The sequence below is a fragment of the Cottoperca gobio genome, chromosome 9, assembly GCF_900634415.1.
Source record: "Cottoperca gobio chromosome 9, fCotGob3.1, whole genome shotgun sequence".
Classification (NCBI taxonomy): Eukaryota; Metazoa; Chordata; class Actinopteri; order Perciformes; family Bovichtidae; genus Cottoperca; species Cottoperca gobio.
In genome coordinates, this window is record NC_041363.1 from 12,095,347 (window position 1) to 12,116,099 (window position 20,753).

The 20,753-nt window shown below is 39.9% G+C and overlaps 1 protein-coding gene across 5 annotated transcripts in view; it reads left to right on the forward strand.

Annotated features, from left to right (window-relative positions):
• The window catches only part of pcsk5b (proprotein convertase subtilisin/kexin type 5b), a 51,403-nt gene that overhangs the window by 23,240 nt on the left and 7,410 nt on the right, over positions 1-20,753 (forward strand). For all 5 annotated transcript variants that reach the window (XM_029439325.1, XM_029439326.1, XM_029439328.1 and 2 more), the window contains exons 9-17: positions 275-375; positions 5,440-5,543; positions 6,282-6,399; positions 11,271-11,459; positions 12,006-12,142; positions 12,684-12,815; positions 13,090-13,192; positions 17,162-17,355; positions 19,185-19,269. In XM_029439325.1, the coding sequence (XP_029295185.1) occupies positions 275-375; positions 5,440-5,543; positions 6,282-6,399; positions 11,271-11,459; positions 12,006-12,142; positions 12,684-12,815; positions 13,090-13,192; positions 17,162-17,355; positions 19,185-19,269 (1,163 nt within the window). The remainder of the gene's footprint in view (positions 1-274; positions 376-5,439; positions 5,544-6,281; positions 6,400-11,270; positions 11,460-12,005; positions 12,143-12,683; positions 12,816-13,089; positions 13,193-17,161; positions 17,356-19,184; positions 19,270-20,753) is intronic.

A 20,753-nucleotide genomic window follows, 5' to 3' on the forward strand; every position in this document is an offset into this window, starting at 1 on the left:
GTGTGTGTGTGTGTGTGTCACAGCTGGAATGTGAGTTTCCAGAGTTTCAGCAGTGTCTAAATCCTTCTGGCTCTCATGACTTACAGCTCTGTCTGTTTCTTTCTCCCCCTCCTGCCATCACTGTCACTATTTTCTCTGCTCTTCCTCCACCTCTGTAACGGTCTACTCCTCCCCTTCTGCATCTGTTTTCTTTTCCCTCCTCTTTCCTGTAATTCGCCTTCATCTCACTCTCCGCCCCTGTCTAACTCTGTCTTAACTCTCCTTCTATCTTCAGATCACAACAGACCTGAGACATCGATGTACAGACAGTCACACAGGGACATCGGCCTCGGCTCCCATGGCTGCTGCCATTATTGCTCTGGCCCTGGAGGCAAAGTAAGATCCACTTAACCTCATCCCTTTCCTTTATCCCTTTGTCCCGCTCTAACCTTCTAATGCCCTCTTGTCCTCTGGCCTCATTGATATATAAGGGGGAAACATGTGAAGCATTTTCTCACAAATACCGCAGTGGAGATGCATTTAAATACTTTGAAAAGCTATCTTTTTTAAGTCCGTTTATCCAAACAACTTGTGCAGAGATGCATGTATACCAAAGACGTACAGGGTTTCAGAGGACTTTACATAGACACTCCTGCAGGACATGCATACTCACAGATCAGGGTTTGAGCAGTGCAACAAATGTAAATAGACGGTGGGCTAGAGAATGTAATGCTTAGAGCACATTAGCTTAGAGAAGTACATTATACACCTGCATCCGGTCTGTATAAAGACAGGACTCTTTCTGGTTTGTCTGGAGAAGATTTGAGTGTCATAAATATCATTTTAATAGCTGATTGTTGGGGCAGATGGTAAAATTGAAAAGCTTGAGTTATCAGCTGTTAAAAGTTACCGGGTATTCCGGATGCCAGGCCAACGTCAATCGTGGACAGTGTGTTGGGAAGTCATTCTTCTGTATTTGATGTGTTTTTGATTGTTTATGAGCAAACAAAGAAGTGTTGTGTTTTATTGCTCGGAGCATTTAAACAACATGTTGTTAGCTGTTTCTGTGAATCTTCCCAGTCTGGATTCTTTCCAATTATTCTGATACCACATGAATGCAGCACAAATGCCTATCTCGTACAAAAGTGAAACTTAATGCTGTTATCCAGCCGTGACTCGAATCTGATTAAAAATGTAATGGGTTCTTCCTTGGACCATGTTACACCCTACCTCAAAGTTTCTTGAAAAGAGTGCAAGTAGTCGCTCCTTAATACTGCTGATAAACAAACCAAACTGAAAACATAACCTCTTTGGCGGAGGTTAATATCACAGTGAGAAGCAGAGACTGGGGTGTTTGTCTTTTGCTGCAGACATTTGACATCTGAATTGTTCTGCTTTCTGTTTATGACTGTCCCAGTGATGGCACATGGCACTTTGGTACACAGTGTTTCATCTCATGTCTATAAAAATAGTCCATGTCTATAAAACAGAAGGCTCTTCATGAAATCATGGATAGATTGCTTTATGTTCCTGGTTAATGTGCGTTCTAAAACATACGTTTCAGTTTTAAAGGTATAAATGTATCGCAGATGGTTGTCTTGAGATATATCTCTTGTAACAGAATCCTCTGTATAGTGATGTCATCCTCATTGTGGGCGAAATATTGGGATATTCATTTCCAAACCCGATTTCCCCCCTTTTTTTGGTTGCTTTTAAACATATAAACCATTTAGATCTTGGTTTTGTGGCAGAATTTCATGCCGTCTTTAACGAGCAAGGCTACCCACAGACATTTTGGCGCCAGATGCTTTCATGCCAAACATTTCTGCTAGAGGGGACTGGAGTCAAGAGTGCCAATTTCTAAGTTGGCACTTTGAAAGATGAGAAAAGTAAAACAGATTTTCAATTACCATAGTTTCAATGTCCTGTCTTGCCCCTTATGCTTTCTAGATGACTTGATGCTTTTTTTTGTGTCAGACACCGCAGATGCCTGCCCCACATCCTCGTTGAAACTTGTTGATTTGCTTTATTTCTGATAAATGCATTAATTGGAAAGAGTGCAGTGCAGTTGCAGAGACTCTGAATTGGGCTTTACCCCATCATCACATGGTGAGCGGCTCAATTAGCTCAGGTCACTTCATTTAACCTGGATAATCCAATCCAAATCCTCCCCTGTAGAAAATATTCTCAGTTTCCAGGCAGTGCTGGGGACATAAGCCTGTTTCCTCAACAAGATTATCACACACTGCTTCTTGCCTGTCTGCTTTCTTCTCTTCTGCTAGCTCTCACCTTTTCTCTGTCGTGCATGCTGCGCCTCCACCCTCACGATGGTCTTTTATTTTCCCTCCAAGGCGAACGCTTTCCTTCTATCCTTTCATTCACTTTCTCACATGGATAAACTTGCATGCATGCACATGCAGGAAGAGCGGCGCGGATGAAAGAGCGAGAGGGGAAAAAGTTTAGACAAACTCTGGGCAATACCGATCGTATCTGCTCTCATCTGGTGAATGAAGGCGAGCAAACTCTGTGATCAACATGTGGAGACGCCATTACGCTAGACTTCTTTAAACTCTCTATTGCGAGGTCCTTCCCCTTGGTATGAGAGTGGATTGGAAAATGTTACTTCAAAAAACTGTCCCATGCTCTGAGGATTTTGCCAAGTTTAATATGTTTTAAGTCGGCACATGATTTATCCCTTTATGAGCTGGAGTCTAGCACGGCAAGCAGCAACGTTTAAGAGCTTCAGAAGCTTTTATTTCTTTCCCCTTTCCCTTTGTCCTTGGAAGTGAAGAAATGGAAAAGTGAACATTTGAGATTTTAGAAATTAGGAGGGATAATCAAGAAAAGAGCAAGGATAACCCACCATAAGAATCTCATTTACTGGGAGGTTTTAAGCAACCAAAGCAGGGAGAGATGAGCAGAAAGAAAAGTCGATTTCTTCTGCATTCGTCTGCTTTAAAATGCAAACTAGAGAGGCAGATTTTACAGTTAAAAAAGATGATTATAGTTTAGTGGGTAATCTTCCATCACTGGACGGATCAAGGTGAGATGGAGATGGACTGTTGAAATAATTTTGCATTTCTCAGTCTCTTCCTTTTCCTCCTTCACACCCCTCTTTGCTTTCTCCCTGCAGATTACCCATGTGTGTTTTCATCCATAATTATACTTATAATTAGAAGCACCACGTAACCTATATTAGACATACTGATTTGCTGCTGGTTTTCCCTAGTATGCAAGCTACTCCATTCATTTGTATTGGCTTGTTTATGGGAAGGCTGTCGTGGCCTAGATAACGATGCCAAAGTCACTTTTAATTAATGACCATAAAACATGTATGGAACCATAATTACACAGTCGCAGCTAAGCCTATTAATATTGATCTGAACATTAATTATTCTGGCTTTTCATACCACATAACTGTGCTATCATCCTTTTAATTTGGTTTACTTGATATTTTACTTTCAGCTATTTAGTCTATGTTCTAAAGTTGGATTTGACAAGTCTGGGCTCAATTGGTGAATTTTGAACACGTGTAACAGCCATTTTTTGTGTCTTAGCTACTGTTGTATTTTGGGCATCACTGGGATGTGATATTTTGGATTCACTTCAAGCAGGACTTCCCATGAATAGAAGAAATCTTCTTTCAATCTAATCCTGACCTCATCCCTAAAATCAGAAGTTTGTCTTAAATAAAAGGCTGACCCGACACACCTTTAAAAGCCAAGAAATGATGATCCACTAATATGAAAAGATATATAAAAGCTATTTTTCAGCGCTGTGAGAGATTGAGAGCCAGCTTCCAGCGTTGTTCTGCTCGTACTAAAAACGTTTACTACTCTGTGTAAAAAAAAATAATAGGGCAGGTCAACGGGGACAGTCGGAACATATTGTCTGTAGTGTGCAAAAGTTTAGGAATCAAAATCCTTATGTCCTAAAGGTCGGAGACTGATCTGAACGAGATCCTGCAGCTTGACATGGTTAATTACTAAAATCACATCACACTTCTAAATATTGCTGGCTTCAAATATCCATGAAAGGATACACACTCGGCAATCAACCTGGGATTGTTCCATATGGGAGAGATCTGACTCTGATTAAAGCAAGGCATTTTCGTAGAGCACATTTCATTACAAGTAGATTAAAGATTCAAGAATCAAGATACCATGTTGTCACTACCATAGTATACGCTTGGCATACATGGTAATAAATAGGATGTTAAGAACTTGTGCAATAAAAAAAGGGTGGGGGGGGGGTGGAAGGCTGAACAGTAAAGCCATAAAATATATAACGTAAATATATGCATTGATCAATATAACACACAAGCAAACGTAGCAGATGAGCGATGAGCAGATAAAATTGCCAGAACATTTGCGGAATAAAATGCATATGTGAAGGATTTTGGCTTTAATCTGTGAAAGTCAGCAGCTAAATATGTGATGCTCCCAGATGTTAAGGATTTTAAAAGTCTTCTTGTGCATTTTTGGTTTAAGAGATCACAGGAAGATGTGAAAGAACCTGCTCTTATGCAAGCTGCTCAACAGGCAACCAGACAGTGTGTTCAGGTTGGACTCATGTTCGCTTTCCCTCTTTTACCGGCATATCTTCTTGAATTCTAATATCCGAATGTTGGGTTGCAAACCTTTTTAAAAATGAGTTTTAGGTCAACCGATTCAGAGTAGTGCATACTCTGGAAGTCTCAGATGGCGAGGGAGTGACATGATGGGAGGGAATGGAGCATCTGGCCAGCATATGAGATGGAAGGGAATCCCAGGAAACTTGGTGACCCACTTCTTACTGGTTTTTCCTTTTTAATGTAGCGTTTTGACATCAAAGCATTTGAGGCACATGGCTGCCATCTCGTAATGGATCTCACGTGAGATCTGAGAAACTAGGGATGGATGAACGGGCATCTATGCTCTCCATCTATGCCTCTCTGTAATTTTCTCCCCCAGTAATCTTCTACCTACTGTTTATTACTATGTTTTATTTACCTTGTTTTACATTTCATCTGCTTTCTTCCTCCTTGCGCGGTGTTTTTTTTAAAACTTCTTTTCCCTTTTATCCTAAACTTTTAATGTTCCTCTTTCATCTACCCATCCTCCCCCATGCTCTTGTCTGAGTTTACTCCCTGCCCAACTGTCCATTCTCCCTCTTTTAGTCATTTGTTTTTCCTCTCCATGTTATGCTTTTACTTTCATAACATATTGAATTATTCAAAACATTTTCTCATCATTCCCGTTTTTAAATCGTCCGTGCTGCTTGACTATGTCATTTATGAATGTGCATGTGTGTAGATTATCATATTTGTTATTTCAATGTATGCGTGTTTCAGTATGTGCATATGAAAGCAGGTCTTTGTCACTTAGCTCAGTTATGTGTTCCTACTCCTTGAACGTTTTCCATAAAAGTAAATATGTTAATGTATATATATGTGTGTGTGTGTGTTTTTTTTTCTGATAGTCCTCTTCTGACATGGAGAGATGTTCAGCACATAATCGTAAAGACCTCTAGAGCCGGACATCTCAGCGCCCCTGACTGGAAGACCAATGCTGCTGGTTACAATGGTACACACACACACACACACACACACACACACACACACACACACACACACACACACACACACACACTGTCTATCTATAGATCGATATAGATGCAACTGTTGCACCTAAGATTCATAGTGGGGTGTAGTGTGCTTGAAAGAAAAATACAAAACAGTTGCAGAGAAATGTATATGCAGTATCATTGACTCCTGAATAAGTTTTTTCCAATCAAAAGAGGGATGATGAGCTGTTCCCAAAATGTTTCCCTCTTGCTTAACTACTGCGCCACCAGCTGCCATCTGTCAGGCTCCATGTGGTGGGTGCTGTTTGTGAGTTTGTGTTTAAGTGTGTTTGCATACCTGTGCGTGTGAGCGTGCAAGGGAGCGAGCGTGCGAGTGAGGGACAGAAACCAACACAGTGAGATCTTGGGGTCAGCCAGGCTGCAAGCCCAGTGTGCCTGGAGATTTTCCAAGTGACTGTTTTTTCAAAGAGGAACTAAAGAGAAACAGAACAGGGAAGGAGGGGAGGGGGGAGGAGTATGGAAGGAATTCATATTTGAGCTGCTGTACCCATAAGTTTAGCGGGTTCCAATCTACTTTATATGTCCTCAGTATTTTCATCCGCCAGTAGAGAATACCTGGTAAAACAATTGATGCTGTGAACAATTCTTTGGACCTAGACAACAGTCTTTACTATAAATATATAAACGGTACAATACTAATTGCCTGATCAGCTGTGACTTGTCAATGTTTCTTACAGTCAGCCACCTGTATGGCTTTGGTCTGATGGACGCTGAGGCGATGGTGAAGGAGGCGGAGCGATGGAAGCAGGTCCCTAGTCAGCACGTCTGTGTGGAGAGCGCAGACCGACAAATAAGGTAAAACGAACAAACACGCAGACATATCCTGACATACTAGCTTGCAAAAAACAGTATTACATTTCAAGTGCACGTTCATCTGAAAACCCTTTGCACCATCAGTCTGCTTTTGCATTTCAATATACCACACATGGCCAAAAGTATTTGGACACGCAGACATTTCACCAATATGTCATTGTTTAAACCTCTGAGCAGGCAAAGCAATGGAAGGGAGCTCGCCAAACTAATACTCTGGAAGCTGTGCCACAATAATGGATGGCTATTTAATCTACCAATCAGACTTGCACAACCCCCCCCCCTCCATTATATTTTTGTATTGTATGTTATATGTTTGAAATTTAATAAAAGACTCTATATTAATAACAAATTAATAAAATATAAAAACATGAAACAAGTAAAGGCTATCAAGATGATCCTCAATATATAGTGAGGAAACACCAGAGGCAGGATTAGATATAGATAAAAACTCTAACTTAGTACGTACCAATGTATACCACGAAGCAAAACGGACTATAATACATGAATAGATGGACGGATAAATAAATAAATAGTGCTCAATTAAAAGCCAGACTAAAAATGTCAAATATAATAAGACAGATAAATAAATAAATCTCAATTAACAGCTAGACTAAAAGGTCAAATGCAATAAATAATTGGACAGATAAATAAATCTCAATTAAAAGCCAGGCTAAACGGGTAGGTCTTGAGTTTACTTAGATATTAACCCGCTGCTGCCTTCAGTAATTCTTTTGAAATGTCAGATAAGCGAGTCAACTTTGAGACCAACATAAGTGACAATAGATCTTTCGTTCTCATTTTTTTCTTTCCCTGGTGTTTTATGCACCGGCATGTGTTTGAGATTGCGGTTGTGCAAGCTGTACCTTGATAGGGGCCAAGCATTAGTTCTGGCAGGGTGATTCTCGCATAAGACCTTCACTACGCGCACACACACACACAGACGGACACACACGCACGCACGGACACACACACACACACACACACACACACACACACACACACACACACACACACACACACACACACGGACAGAGCCAGGGATCCACAGCTTGTTATTCTTGATGCAGCTGGAAGCCTGAGCACTGTTCTGTGTTAGGCTGACTGAACTTGTCCCTGAACTGGTTAGCTTTCAGTCGAAGGCTCGATGGCTAGCGACTGCAACATTATCAGTGTCATTCTGTCTGTTCTGCTCCAGTGGACAAGTCGGTCCATATGAGGCTTATGTAAAATCCAGCTTGTGTCAGAGGCAGTCATGCTCAGACCTCCGCACTCATGTAATTTGTTTTGGCTCGTGGAGAGATTACCAGTGTTATTGTGTGAAATAAATAAAACGAACCCCATCATTTTTGCCTCCTTTTTCCATTTGTAGTTTATCTATGAGTAGCCTTAGAGATGTGTGAAATGGTTAGTCACACATTTGTCCAGTGCTGGGAGCTTAAGCCATGTATGTATGTATGTATGTATGTATGTATGTATGTATGTATGTATGTATGTATGTATGTATGTATGTATGTATGTATGTATGTATGTATGTATGTATGTATGTATGTATGTATGTATGTATGTATGTATGTATGTATGTATGTATGTATGTATGTATGTATGTATGTATGTATGTATGTATGTATGTATGTATGTATGTATGTATGTATGTATGTATGTATGTATGTATGTATGTATGTATGTATGTATGTATGTATGTATGTATGTATGTATGTATGTATGTATGTATGTATGTATGTATGTATGTATGTATGTATGTATGTATGTATGTATGTATGTATGTATGTATGTATGTATGTATGTATGTATGTATGTATGTATGTATGTATGTATGTATGTATGTATGTATGTATGTATGTATGTATGTATGTATGTATGTATGTATGTATGTATGTATGTATGTATGTATGTATGTATGTATGTATGTATGTATGTATGTATGTATGTATGTATGTATGTATGTATGTATGTATGTATGTATGTATGTATGTATGTATGTATGTATGTATGTATGTATGTATGTATGTATGTATGTATGCTTTGTAAAGCCTTACAAATACGTACGTACGTATTTGTAAGGCTTTACAAAACAGCCCTTTAAAAAGTCTGGAAAATGATTTTCCCTTTAACAAACGACTGTTTTTGTAGTAAAGATTTTTGTACAACTGTCTCTGTGCTCACTTGCATCATGAACATGTGACTGTGCATCTACAGACATGTGTGTGTTCTGTGCTTCTAACTTGCTACACGAGTGCAGCCGTCACCTCACTGCTGTGTTCCCACACACCCTCTGGCTGGCCCCTCTGACTGCATTTGGTAATGTCTGTCTGCAATCGCTCGCCTCACTCCACTTGGAGCACGCACCAGGAAAACTGCCTGATCTGTGTGCAATCAGGCTGGTGGTAATCAGCTGTGCATCTGCTCCGCTCGGTCCCATGCGTATGGTTCAGTTATCTGTGTTGTGTCATGGAGAAGTCAGAGCTGTGATATCAACCCGAGACGCCCCAGCTATTACTGCTGTCCGCTTTCCAAACAGTCATCGACTACTTACAAATGAGACAATCCGTGTTTTCTCTCCATTAGTCATTCCCTCACGTCTGCTTGAGCTCAAGCAATCTTCTTGCATATTTCTCTGTTTTCAGTTGTTTTAATGTTAATTGTTTGTATTGACCAATTGTCCCTCAAGAATTATGTAAATGATTAGAGATGGAGTCGAAGGACAAATGGAGAAATTGTTATGGATTGTTTACCTGCATAACGCTCTCCTTTAAATAATAATAAACCCGTTTGACTCATTTCACTTAATACTAATTTGCTGATTGAATTGATATATGATGGATGAATTTGTTTCACTAGTGTTAGGAGTTTAAAATACACTTTAACAATACATTTCTCAAGGGAATTCATTAAGTCAGTCTTGCTGGCAAGTTTTGGCCTTTCACAATCAAATTGGTATATTTATCTGTAATTAATAATCGACAAACTAATTCTGTCCAGTCAACACAATAACACTCAGACTGTTACATTCACACGAAACCTCTGAGAAAACATTTAGCTGAATGATTAAATCTGGTATTTATGACTGTAATTGAACTCTCTGTGGGTCTCCGCACTATTTGTTCTAAATAGCAAAAGAGAAAAATGTTAGTAATCAAATACGCCATCGTGTTGCGCTTTGTCTTAATTAATCCTTGAGCCAAGTTTGAGTAATATTTTGTTCCAAGAAAAAAGCCTCATCTTCATTGCAACAGCTTAAGGCAATCTCTACCAGCCGATGATTGTCTTTGGGTTATTTTCCTCTTAATGATAAACATCTGTGCTGTATCACTTAGGCCCTAAAAATGTCATCACCGTCATTGTAACCCTGACAACAGGGAATCTAATAAAACAGTTTCCAATACAGGATCAAACGGCACCAGTCACTGGCAATAATTGTCTTTCAACCCTCCACCCTACAAAAAGATAATTATAGTAATCCTTTTTATATGCCTTTTTGCTAGGAAGTTTAATTCAACAGCTCTGTTTTAGTTTCCAGCGAACAAACCCTTCATGTAATTCAGTACTGCAGTGAGTTAATGTGTCGAGTTGGCTCAGCTGCTTCATGTGCAACAGTGTGCAGCAGCAGCATTATAGGACAAGCAAGATGCTTGTTGTCCCCCTGTACGGGACCTGTCCATGTTTTTACTGTTTTGGTCATTGTACTGCTGTTATATTAGATTATACTACAGATGTTATTCAAGGGGTCATTGGATGTTTGGTTTGGCTGATCGGTGATCTTTCTGTTGCTGAGCTGTGCATAGCAGACAGAACAAATAACCTTCTTTGTCTTTCTTATCATGCTCATGGTTCTTGGTTTCTTTGGCTGGTTGAAATGGAAAACCTTAATATGGACTTTTGGTTTTTGGAGAAGGTTAAATCAAAGCACACATGACTGCTTTTAGGGAAGCCTCAGTGTATTGAAATCTGATATTGAGTGTTGTTTCAGCCACGAACAGAATCTTTGGTGAGAGTTGACGGAGCAGAATGTCTCCGTGTAGGGATTCAGCCACAGTCCCCAACCTCACTCCCTGAAAGAAAAACCGGACTGCTGGTACATTAAGGCTGAGGGCACACAGAGTTACATTCAGCAGCTAAATCCTGCGTTTCAAGAACCGCACAGTTTAACTTTAAACAGCTGTCCGGTGTAAATCTGTAAACGACACCTTGAAATGACAGCTCTTGCCAATTAGTAGCTCAAATCCACAGTTCCCCTTAAAATGTGTATCACAGGTAGAGCTGCACTGATTAGTTGTCTAACCTCTTAGTTGATCCACAGAAAAATAATCTTCAACTCTTTTGCTAATCGACTAATTGTCAAAGTCATTTTTCATGTAAAAATGGCAGAAAATGCTGTTTTTAGCCTCCCAAAAATGGAGGTTTCCTCCTTTTTTTCTTTTTTTAGATCATAATAAACTGAATATTTGTTTTTTTGAGTGACACAAGGCATTTAAAGACTTCACCTTGGACTGGGATGGATATTTTTCACTTTTTACTGACATTTTATGGACAACAAATCATTTGTTGCAGCCTTTCTTAAAAAGACTAGTTGTATACTCCCTGAAGCTACTGTAACTAGAGCACCCGTTTTATCTTGAGTGATTTGTACCTTATCTTTGATAATCGTTGCTGCAACGAAATGTACTTGTACACCCAGTTCTTGGTTAATGTCACAATGTCCATGTTATGGTTGTTCCACCCTTTGTCAGTGGAGTTGTTTGCTCCCAGAAATGACTAACTGTGGATATTTCTGTCTTAGTGAGTTGTTTCTTCACATTTCTACCTTTTTGATTGGTTCCCATCTTGTCCTGCAGAACTATCCGTCCGGAGCACGTGGTTCGGTCGGTGTACAAGGCAACAGGATGCACTGATAACCCCAACCACCACGTGATCTACCTGGAGCATGTGGTCGTACGTATTACAATCACACACCCTCGCCGTGGGGACCTGTCAATCAATCTCACCTCACCCTCGGGGACCAAATCTCAGCTGCTTGCCAACAGGTAAAGAGACACATGTTGAGATTTTATCTGCAATGTAATGTAACAAATGAACAGGGAAGACGATGTAAAATAAAATTGTCAGGATGTCATCAAATAGAATTACCCATGTATATTAAACTGACTTTTATTTTTTCAAATTACTTTTTACAAATTACAAAATCATTAATGCGACAAGAAAATGTGCTTTCCTTGTTGTGACTCATGGGGTTAAATACTTACAGAAGCTAAATTAGATGTTTTTGTTATACATTTAAATAAATTTGCATTATTCTCTCTAAAAATGTGGATTCAAAAGAATATTTTTTAATCTGGGCTGAAACACCATAAAATGTGGTAACCTCGAGGGGATTAGATTCTGAATGTAGTGTAAGCGCTTTATGTAGCTCCCACATGTTCACCTCAAATAAACTACAGTCCTGTACTATGTCTGCCTATGGTTCATTACAGACTGTTGCTTGAGATTATTTATTTGCAGTACTTGAGTTGTTTCCGCATCCGATATTTTGTGTGTGTGTGTGTGTGTGTGTGTGTGTGTTTGATGTGCAGGTTGTTTGATCACTCCATGGAGGGTTTTAAGAACTGGGAGTTTATGACCACCCACTGCTGGGGAGAGAAAGCAGCAGGCGACTGGGTCCTAGAGATCTATGATTCACCTTCTCAACTCCGCAGCCAAAAAGTACCCGGTATGACACTGTTGCTCATTTCTTTAATTAAAAAGGGAATCATCAGTCTGCATACTCTTTTGTATTTCTTCTACAGAGACAGTAGAAATAGAAGACACATGGGAAAGTTTTGCCTTGCAGTGTAGGACCAGCAGGAGCACACATGTTGCTCTGGAGGCAGTGAACTTAACTGCTCAAATGACCCACTAATTTAACAACATAATAAAGTCTCAAATGGAGAGTAGCAGTTGCTAAAAAGCTGTTACGTCGATTGTATACGCCCATGTAACTTTTGCCTAGCTTTCTCATGTGTATCATTATGATGTACTTATGGTAGCTGAAAATACCTGAGAATATAGAAGAATTTAGAGAGTGGCGAAGGTTGAACTGCCCCCCCCCCCCCTCCCACAGCTGCCTGACATTACAGTTTTCTTTGTGGACCATAAAGACAACTCCATGTATCAAATATACAAATCAAATAGATAACAAAGGGTGTTCAGCTGCTCGCCATCAGGACACTGAAGTGGATCTGTGTACTTTTACAATGCTTCTGTTTCCTCAGGCAAGTTGAAGGAGTGGTCACTGGTGCTGTACGGCACCTCTGCGCACCCGTACTCGTCTCTGCGCAGCGATAAGCCCCGCTCCACAGACATGCTGACGCCCACCGATGAGGAGTTCACAGAGGAGTACATCGGTATGTAATGCATCCAGAACTGCACACAGATAGGGTCGCCACAGTAGCAACATTGCAAATTACGTAACTATTCGCCAGCTGCTATTTATTCTGTCCTGTCACAACGATAGCAAGGTGTACTGCCACATTAGGAATAAGGCTATAATTAACATGCAATACAATTTAATTAATAAGTCCATAAAGTCAGTTCATATTGACAAAGTTATTACACTATAAAACCTACTCTTACGGTCGTCATCTCTTTACACTGTTAGTTGCTTCTGTGTGTCTCCAGGCGCCTGTGACTCTGAATGCAATGAGAACGGCTGTGAAGGCCCCGGACCCCATCACTGCATCAACTGCCTCCACTACTTCCTCAAGTTCAAGAACAACACCAGGTCAGAATACATAAGAAATCGGTATTATGTAGAATATTGTGTTGGATATCAACAGAAGGTGAATTAAGAAATGATGGCAGCTTTTTGCTGACGTGCCAGAAAAAGGTTCAGTATCACAATATAACATGAAAGGTTTACTGTCATATATGTTCATGTTATTATGACATACAAACTTATCAGGTAATAACAAGAAAGTTTCTGTCTTCATAAAAAGAAACATTTCTTGTTAAAACAATATAGTATTTATCTTGTTATACCGTAATAACTTATATTCTTATAACATCCAATGTTTCAAGTTATATCAAGATAAATTGTCTTGAACGGAGGTGGACTCTGGTTGTGAGCTGGCACTTTGCTCAAGAGAAATGACGTCGGACTCATTCTTCCTTCTGTACAGCCTCATTTTAAAATGCTTCGTACCTTTCTAGATCACACATTACAACAAAATACAAACGCAAGACATAAGGTAGAGACACAATGTGTAAACGGGTGGACTCTTAAGGTTTCCACAGTGGGAGCCACAACTTTAAAGGAACAAAGTTAACGTTCAGTACGTTGTTGCTTATCATTATGTCACAACTACAGCTTTTGTAAGAGCTTTTTGTGATATCCTGACCCTGCGTCATGTCTTGGTTGAGCTTTTTGTCCTGAAAGTCACATAATGTAATCTTTTTGATAATAATAATAATACAGACTTCTTGTAACTCAAAGACTGATGTATTCATCAGTGCTACAACTTGCTCTGGATAATTTGGAATTTCCATTTTGCTACATTAAGGTCACAGGTCAATGCTTGCCCCTGTTAGTTGTTGAGCTTAATGTGAATAAGGTTAAGAAACAGCGCAGGTGATGCCCTGAATAACTTGAACTTTTCAGTCTGATAACAGAGATGCTGTTTCCTGGCTGTCGTATTAGGTTCAGTCTCTCCCTTCCCCCTTTTAAAATGGTGTGTGACTATGTGTGACTGTGTGTGTGACTGTGTGTGTGACTGTTGTGTGTGTGTGTGTGTGTGTGTGTGTGACTGTGTGTGTGTGACTGTGTGTGTGTGTGTGTGTGTGTGTGTGTGTGTGTGTGTGTGTGTGTGTGTGTGTGTGTGTGTGTGTGTGTGTGTGTGTGTGTGTGTGCCCTTAGGATCCCATTAGGATCAAAGTCTGTTGTAATTGCCTTTGTGTCGGCGGGTCTCTGCACTAATAAAAGGCAAACAGATGCAGGTGCATGAGAATGTGCAAGCTTAGGTGCTGCCTTATCATTAGGCCACTTTAGAGGTGTGCTGCCCTTTTCTGCCACCACAGGGAGCAATTGATGAATAAAGATTGGGGGAGTGGTGGGAGGAAGGAGGAGGGATGCTGGTGGTGTTTAATGTTCGGATAATTACACCCCTACATATGTGTTTGATGGTCTAGACTCAACAAAAGGTGTGTGCGTGGGTCTTTGAGTGTGTGTGTGTGTGTGTGTGTGTGTGTGTGTGTGTGTTCCTTATTTTTCTTATTTTTCTTTGCCTATAAGTGGTCAAACATAATACCTTCTATAAACTCTATGTGCAACTTTAAATGACTAAATGTAAAGCGCATGTTCCAAGAAAACATAGTGAGGACACGACCCTCTTTGGGTATGTTCATGAGTATGAAAGTGTTTCATGCATTTGTAAAGTAGCTCAATTCAGAATATATATTGTTGAGCTTTATTGTCATGAAAGGTAAGCTCATGTTTGGCTTCAATAGTGATTTACAAACCCTGTGCTTGTCTGACCACTTGTGTTTCTTGCCCTGTTAAAAGAAATGTTGCTCCGTCCCCAGATCTTAAGGACCTGTCGCACATATCCGTATGGCAGAAACGTATGCTGGCGTATATGAAAATTTGTCATTTGCCAACTTTTCATCGGATCGGATCAGAAAAGTGAACATATACAGATACGCATGTCTAACCTGTTGATAGCGTATCATTTACTAATACAAAATGTATCAGACGAATGCATAACGTATACAAAAATATGGCGTATACAAAATATCGGCAACACGCTGGTGTACGTTGATATAAGGTAAGGTATAAGTAGTATACGTTAAGAGCACGCACTGTTACGCTGGTGTACGTTGATGTAAGGTAAGGTATAAGTAGTATACGTTAAGAGCTCACTGTTACGCTGGGGTGCGTTGTTGAACGCTGATGTTTTGAGCATGTTCAAAATTACCGGACGTACCCGACGTGTGCTTCATAAGATATGCAGACGTTACACATAAGTTACGTTACGTTAGACATGCGTGAATACAGAATACGTAGGTGAATATTTACCTACGTAAATATAGTACGTGAATACCTACGTGAATACCTACGTGACTACGCTAGAGGTACGTTAGATATAGGCTACGTCGGTTGACGGTGAACCCTACACCCAATTTATTGATAACGAGTGGATAACCTATTCCTAACCTATGTTAAGCTTATCCCTGACGACAGAGTAACTTATTAAACGTGTTTCTACAGTACAGCTAGGGTTTTGGGAGCTTATTGGGTTTGAATATAGTATATAGGGTCCCTATGAGTAGCTCATCCTCACTTCTTCACAGCACGTCTTGATGAATAGATCAGCCAGCATCAGAGAGCATGAACGATGCTGAGAGGCTGCGGCAAGAGTACATTCCAGCCGTTCTCCAGCATCAGCATGACGTGAACCAAATGGCACTTTTCCAGCTCCGTTGTCCAGACGCTCTTGATACGTTTTGTATAAGTAAGTGATACGCTATCAATAGGTTAGATATACGTATAATAATTTGTTATGTATACGTCAGCTACAACACCGCTGTGGAAAAGTTGGACGTATTTGGACTCTGACACATTTTGAGCTAATCTTCATATACACCGGCACGTTTCTGCCATACGGAACTGTGTGACAGGGCCGTATGTCTGGCGTGTTCGGCGTATCGTCTGCGTCCTTCAAACGATCACAACATACCCTTAATTTATATCAACCTATTGCCGATATTTCGTATGCGCCGGCATACGTTTCTGCCATACAGATATGTGTGACAGGGCCTGTAGTAATGAATACAAAATGTTATGTTGGGGAAAAAAACCTTGACATTTTCCATTTCAAATGATTTTAGCCCAAGAAGGACTTTTCCACTCACATCTGCTGACAGTGTGGTCAGGAAAATGCTGTTTAAAGTTTTTCTCACATTTAGTGGTGTCCCTGGTGTAGGCGGTGCATTATAGTGTTTTTGCAATCTTTATTGGTTAAATAATCATTTCAGCGGAGCAGAGAAATGGTACTGAAGCTGAAAGGACAAACGTAAGGCAGTGTATACGTGCACATGTGGATTATGTGTTTCACACGTGCTATATGTGTTTCTTGGCAGAAAACTCTGTAGAGTGTGAATAAGACTTAAGTAGTGTGTACACATGTGTGTGTATTTTGTGCTCCTGAGGATTTTGGAGATCTTTTTCACCTTTTAGGAAGGGGGGAGCCTCAGGGTGAAATGAGGGGGTGACGGAGGGCTGTGAAGTTATCCAACAGATGCTACACCTGTTCACCATATAGCACCGGCACGCACACACTTTGTCCCTCTACTTCTGCTTGTCCTAACTCATTATGTGCTATTGATACATGAAAAACAGGTTTTCGTTTACAGTGGGTGATTATGAAACAATATCCTATAAAATGATATTCTTTACTCAAGTTTATATTTATAATGGCACACAATATTTTATGCCCTCACACAAGAGGCATATGCTTTTTGTCAGACATATGTTTTGCATTTGGAGCCTGCTAACATTATATTGAGCTGCGTGATAGAGGGTGTTAATCTTGGAGCAATGAGTTCGATTTGGTTTTTATTATGTTTAACAGCGTGAACTGAACACGTCTGCAAGAAATACAAATTGTCCATTCTTTGTGTTCCACTTCTGCCTTTTTATGATGCTCTCTTTCTGTTGTGTCCCTCCTTGCTCTCCCTTTTAATTACCCCTCTCCAGGATGTGTGTGTCGGAGTGCCCCAGTGGCTTTTTCCGTGACGATAGGAAGCGCTGCAAGAAGTGCTCCTCGTTGTGTGAGACATGCGTTGGGAGCCGTAGCGACCAGTGCACCACGTGCAGGGCTGGTTTCCACCTCAACGAGGGCTCCAACACGTGTGTCGCCAACTGTGGCGACGGCTTCTACCTCGACCTTGGTACGTGTCACCGCCGGCCAAATTCTACAATGTACAGATTCTTAATTAATTAATGCACGCATGACAGCACAGCACCAAACTCTTGGTTTTCTTTCATTGTTCCTCGGTCTCATCTTGGGGATTTTCTAAGCTTCTCCTGATTTTAATATCGTTTTCTCGTTTGCATCTGTTTTCTCATAGTGCAACAAACAACATTTAAACTTGACAGAACGTAACAGTCTTGGGGATGCCTTAGAAAAAGCACAAAACACAGCCGTGATTGCTACATGCCCACGCAGGATCAATGCTTTATGTTAGTCTTTTGCTGCCCACTGATCAAATTCTCAAAATGTGAAGTTTGTAAGTTTAAAGAAACGCTACTGGAACCATCAGTGCTGTAAACAAACTGGACAAACATCTGTGACCTGCATCACAAATAATGATGTTGTTTGACGTAACGTATAGCCAGTTGTTTATTTTTATGCACTTGCTGAACTGAACAGGACTTGAAAGGACTTAGTAATGAGCAGATTTCTTTAACCAGTTCAAAATGTTTACGAGAAGTCCGCTTGTTTTCCGGGTTTATAATAAACAGGGTAGTGCAGTGGCATAACATACAGTATCTACTGTATGAATATACTGTTTTCTATTGTTCAAGATGTATGCCAGCCTGAATGAAGAAAAAACAGGAATGAGAGATTGAAACTATGTATATCTTATTAAATTATGTATATTGGTTTGCAGCCAACACAGTGTAAGTCCTGGCAACCCTGAGAGTCTCTGGCAGTAGATCTGATGTGATCTGTTCCAAGTTCAATCATAACATTTCAACAGGCCAAGATGTAGTGGATATTTCTTTCTTTTCAAATGTTGGCACCGCTGAGTATCGTGTTGTGTTAAATGAGCTATCGAGAGTTAATTTTCTCTTTGCCAAGTGCGACAGCAAGCCGACGTGAATTCCTGCCTTTGTCAACACTTTCATGTAACAATTTCATTACTGGTCAAAATGACTTTTTATTTTAGAGTTTGACAGCCTTATTATGGAAGAATGTGTGTCGTGTGTGTTATCAACTGAAGCAATATTTGACCATTAAAAGACCATGTTAAATCACCGTCTGTAAGCACAGTGTGGTACAAATCTTCAACCGGGATTGCAACTATTTTGAACTTATTTTCCTCATTGATTAATTGATGCAGTGGTTTATCCCTCAATGTGTATATATCACAATTTCCCAGAGCTTGTTTTGTGAAACTGTCTAAAATGCAAACAATACTGTCTAACATACTGTGATAAAAAAGCAGAAAATCTTCCAACAAATGTTTTCCATTTCTGAAACGACAAATAATTAATTATCGAAATTGTTGATGAATTTTTCTTTTGATCAATTTATCGATTTCATCAACTCATCATTTTTTTTTCATCCTTTAATGATTTTCAGATTCCTGAAACTCTAACCAACAATCGTCACTTACTCTCATGTCATACATAAACGGTTGTGTCTTTGGAATCTATTTGGCAATCCTCATCACTGCTGAAGGCAGAAATGTCCATGTGCATTGTGCCATTGCCTTTAGTCTGCCTTTTGAAATATTCACCTACATTCCTATCCTCCCTCACCAACAGTACAATCTTCTTTTTCATCCCCACACCTTTAGCCTTTTGTCCTCCTGTTTTACTCATCTGCCCCTTCTTCTACTTCTTCTCTCTCCTTTTCTCACTGGTCTTCCTCACTCTCTTTTACCCTTTCTCCTCCTCTTAATCCTGTGCTCCATTTCTTAATCTCAAATGCAGCCAGACTTCTGGTTCCCATTAGCCACTGTGTATGACTGGCTCATCCTGTATCTTTCAGATTCCAACATTTGCAGGAGATGTCCAGAGAACTGTAAGAAGTGCACTTCCTCCAATATCTGCACAGAATGTAAACCTGGGATGAGGTAAGCTGGGGGTCAAGTCACTGATTACTGTTGATCCTTCTAGTGTCTTGACAGGAAGGGATTTCAGTCATGCTGTGTCTGTTTCTACATAACTTGTCGTTATACACCCTATAACCTTCAGTGTTTACATTTTTACCATAGTAACGGTATAGTTAGAATCGCTTCAAACACATTAAAATCACTGCATTTCCTCTTAACTGTCGCAAAAAAAGTTAAGATCAAAGTTGCATTGTGGCTCCATTTCAACTACTTATCCACTTTGTCAGTCTGCTTAAAAGGAAGTGCTTTTGTGAGTCTAAATCCCCCGCTCCTCACACCTTTCTGTCGTTAGACATAAAGGGGCTGCGTCTAAGAACTTTTGTAACTTTCCAAAACCAACAGTCCAACATTAACGCCCTCTTGGCGAGCTGTGTGGAGGCGAAAAAGTAAGCAGGGTTTGAACTTCTCTCTCAAGCTTTCTCTATTTATACTTCACACAACTAGTTTTATTTTTTGTATAAATGCAACAGTTTGAATTTCTTCAAGGAGAGATTCTCACTATGGCTGGGTGATAATCCAAAATGATCCTTTATCGTCTTGCAATAGAATTGCATTGTGATGAAATCATATAGCGAGATATCGGGACACACAATAATGTCGTCTAAATAGATAATAATAATAATAATAATAATAATAATAATAATAATAATAATAATAATAATAATAAGCACATACCAACTCAAATTTCTCAGAAAATCTGAACAAACTATAAAATCAAAATTGTGTTTTAATCTGATTACTCTCTATTTGTGTGCATTCATGTAAACATAGTGAGTGTAAATCTGGAAACATTTATTTATTTATTTTTGGATAATAAAAAAAAAAATAATAATCTTGAAACTTACCGCCAAGCCCTAGGCCGCACTGTGATGGCGGGCTTTTTCCGTCACCTTTAAGTGTGGCTGTTTGGAACAGCTAAAAACACGTCTGTCTATAAACGTTAATGTTAATTGGCTGCACTTAACTAGCGCTTTTATCCAAAGGCCTTTACAATTTACCATGCCACGTGCTGGCCTAACAACCGGGAGCAACTTCAAAGGAAACTTCGACACAGGGGGAGCTGGGGATCCAACCTCCTGAGCCACAGCCGTCCCTAATGTTCCCTATATGAACAGTTTTGTTCATGTGCAACTCTCCTTAATATATGGTTTAAATGATTTATTAATTATGTTGAAAATGTTGGCACCATTGTGCCTATGGGGCTCTGGTCTGGGAAAAGCCTTTAACAGTCAAGAGGCAGTCAGTCCTCTGTCATACTAGTACAATAGCTCAGGTTTTTCTTTTTTTGCATTAATTTGGCTTGAATTTCAGTGCTGTGGTTTCAGCATTAAAACCTTTTTGTGTTCATCCTCTCTAACGCTGCAGGAACACAGTGTTGGTAAGAAGCACATTGTGTTGCTCTGTGGTTTGAGGTCACAGCATGAACCAGTGAAACCAGGGCTTCC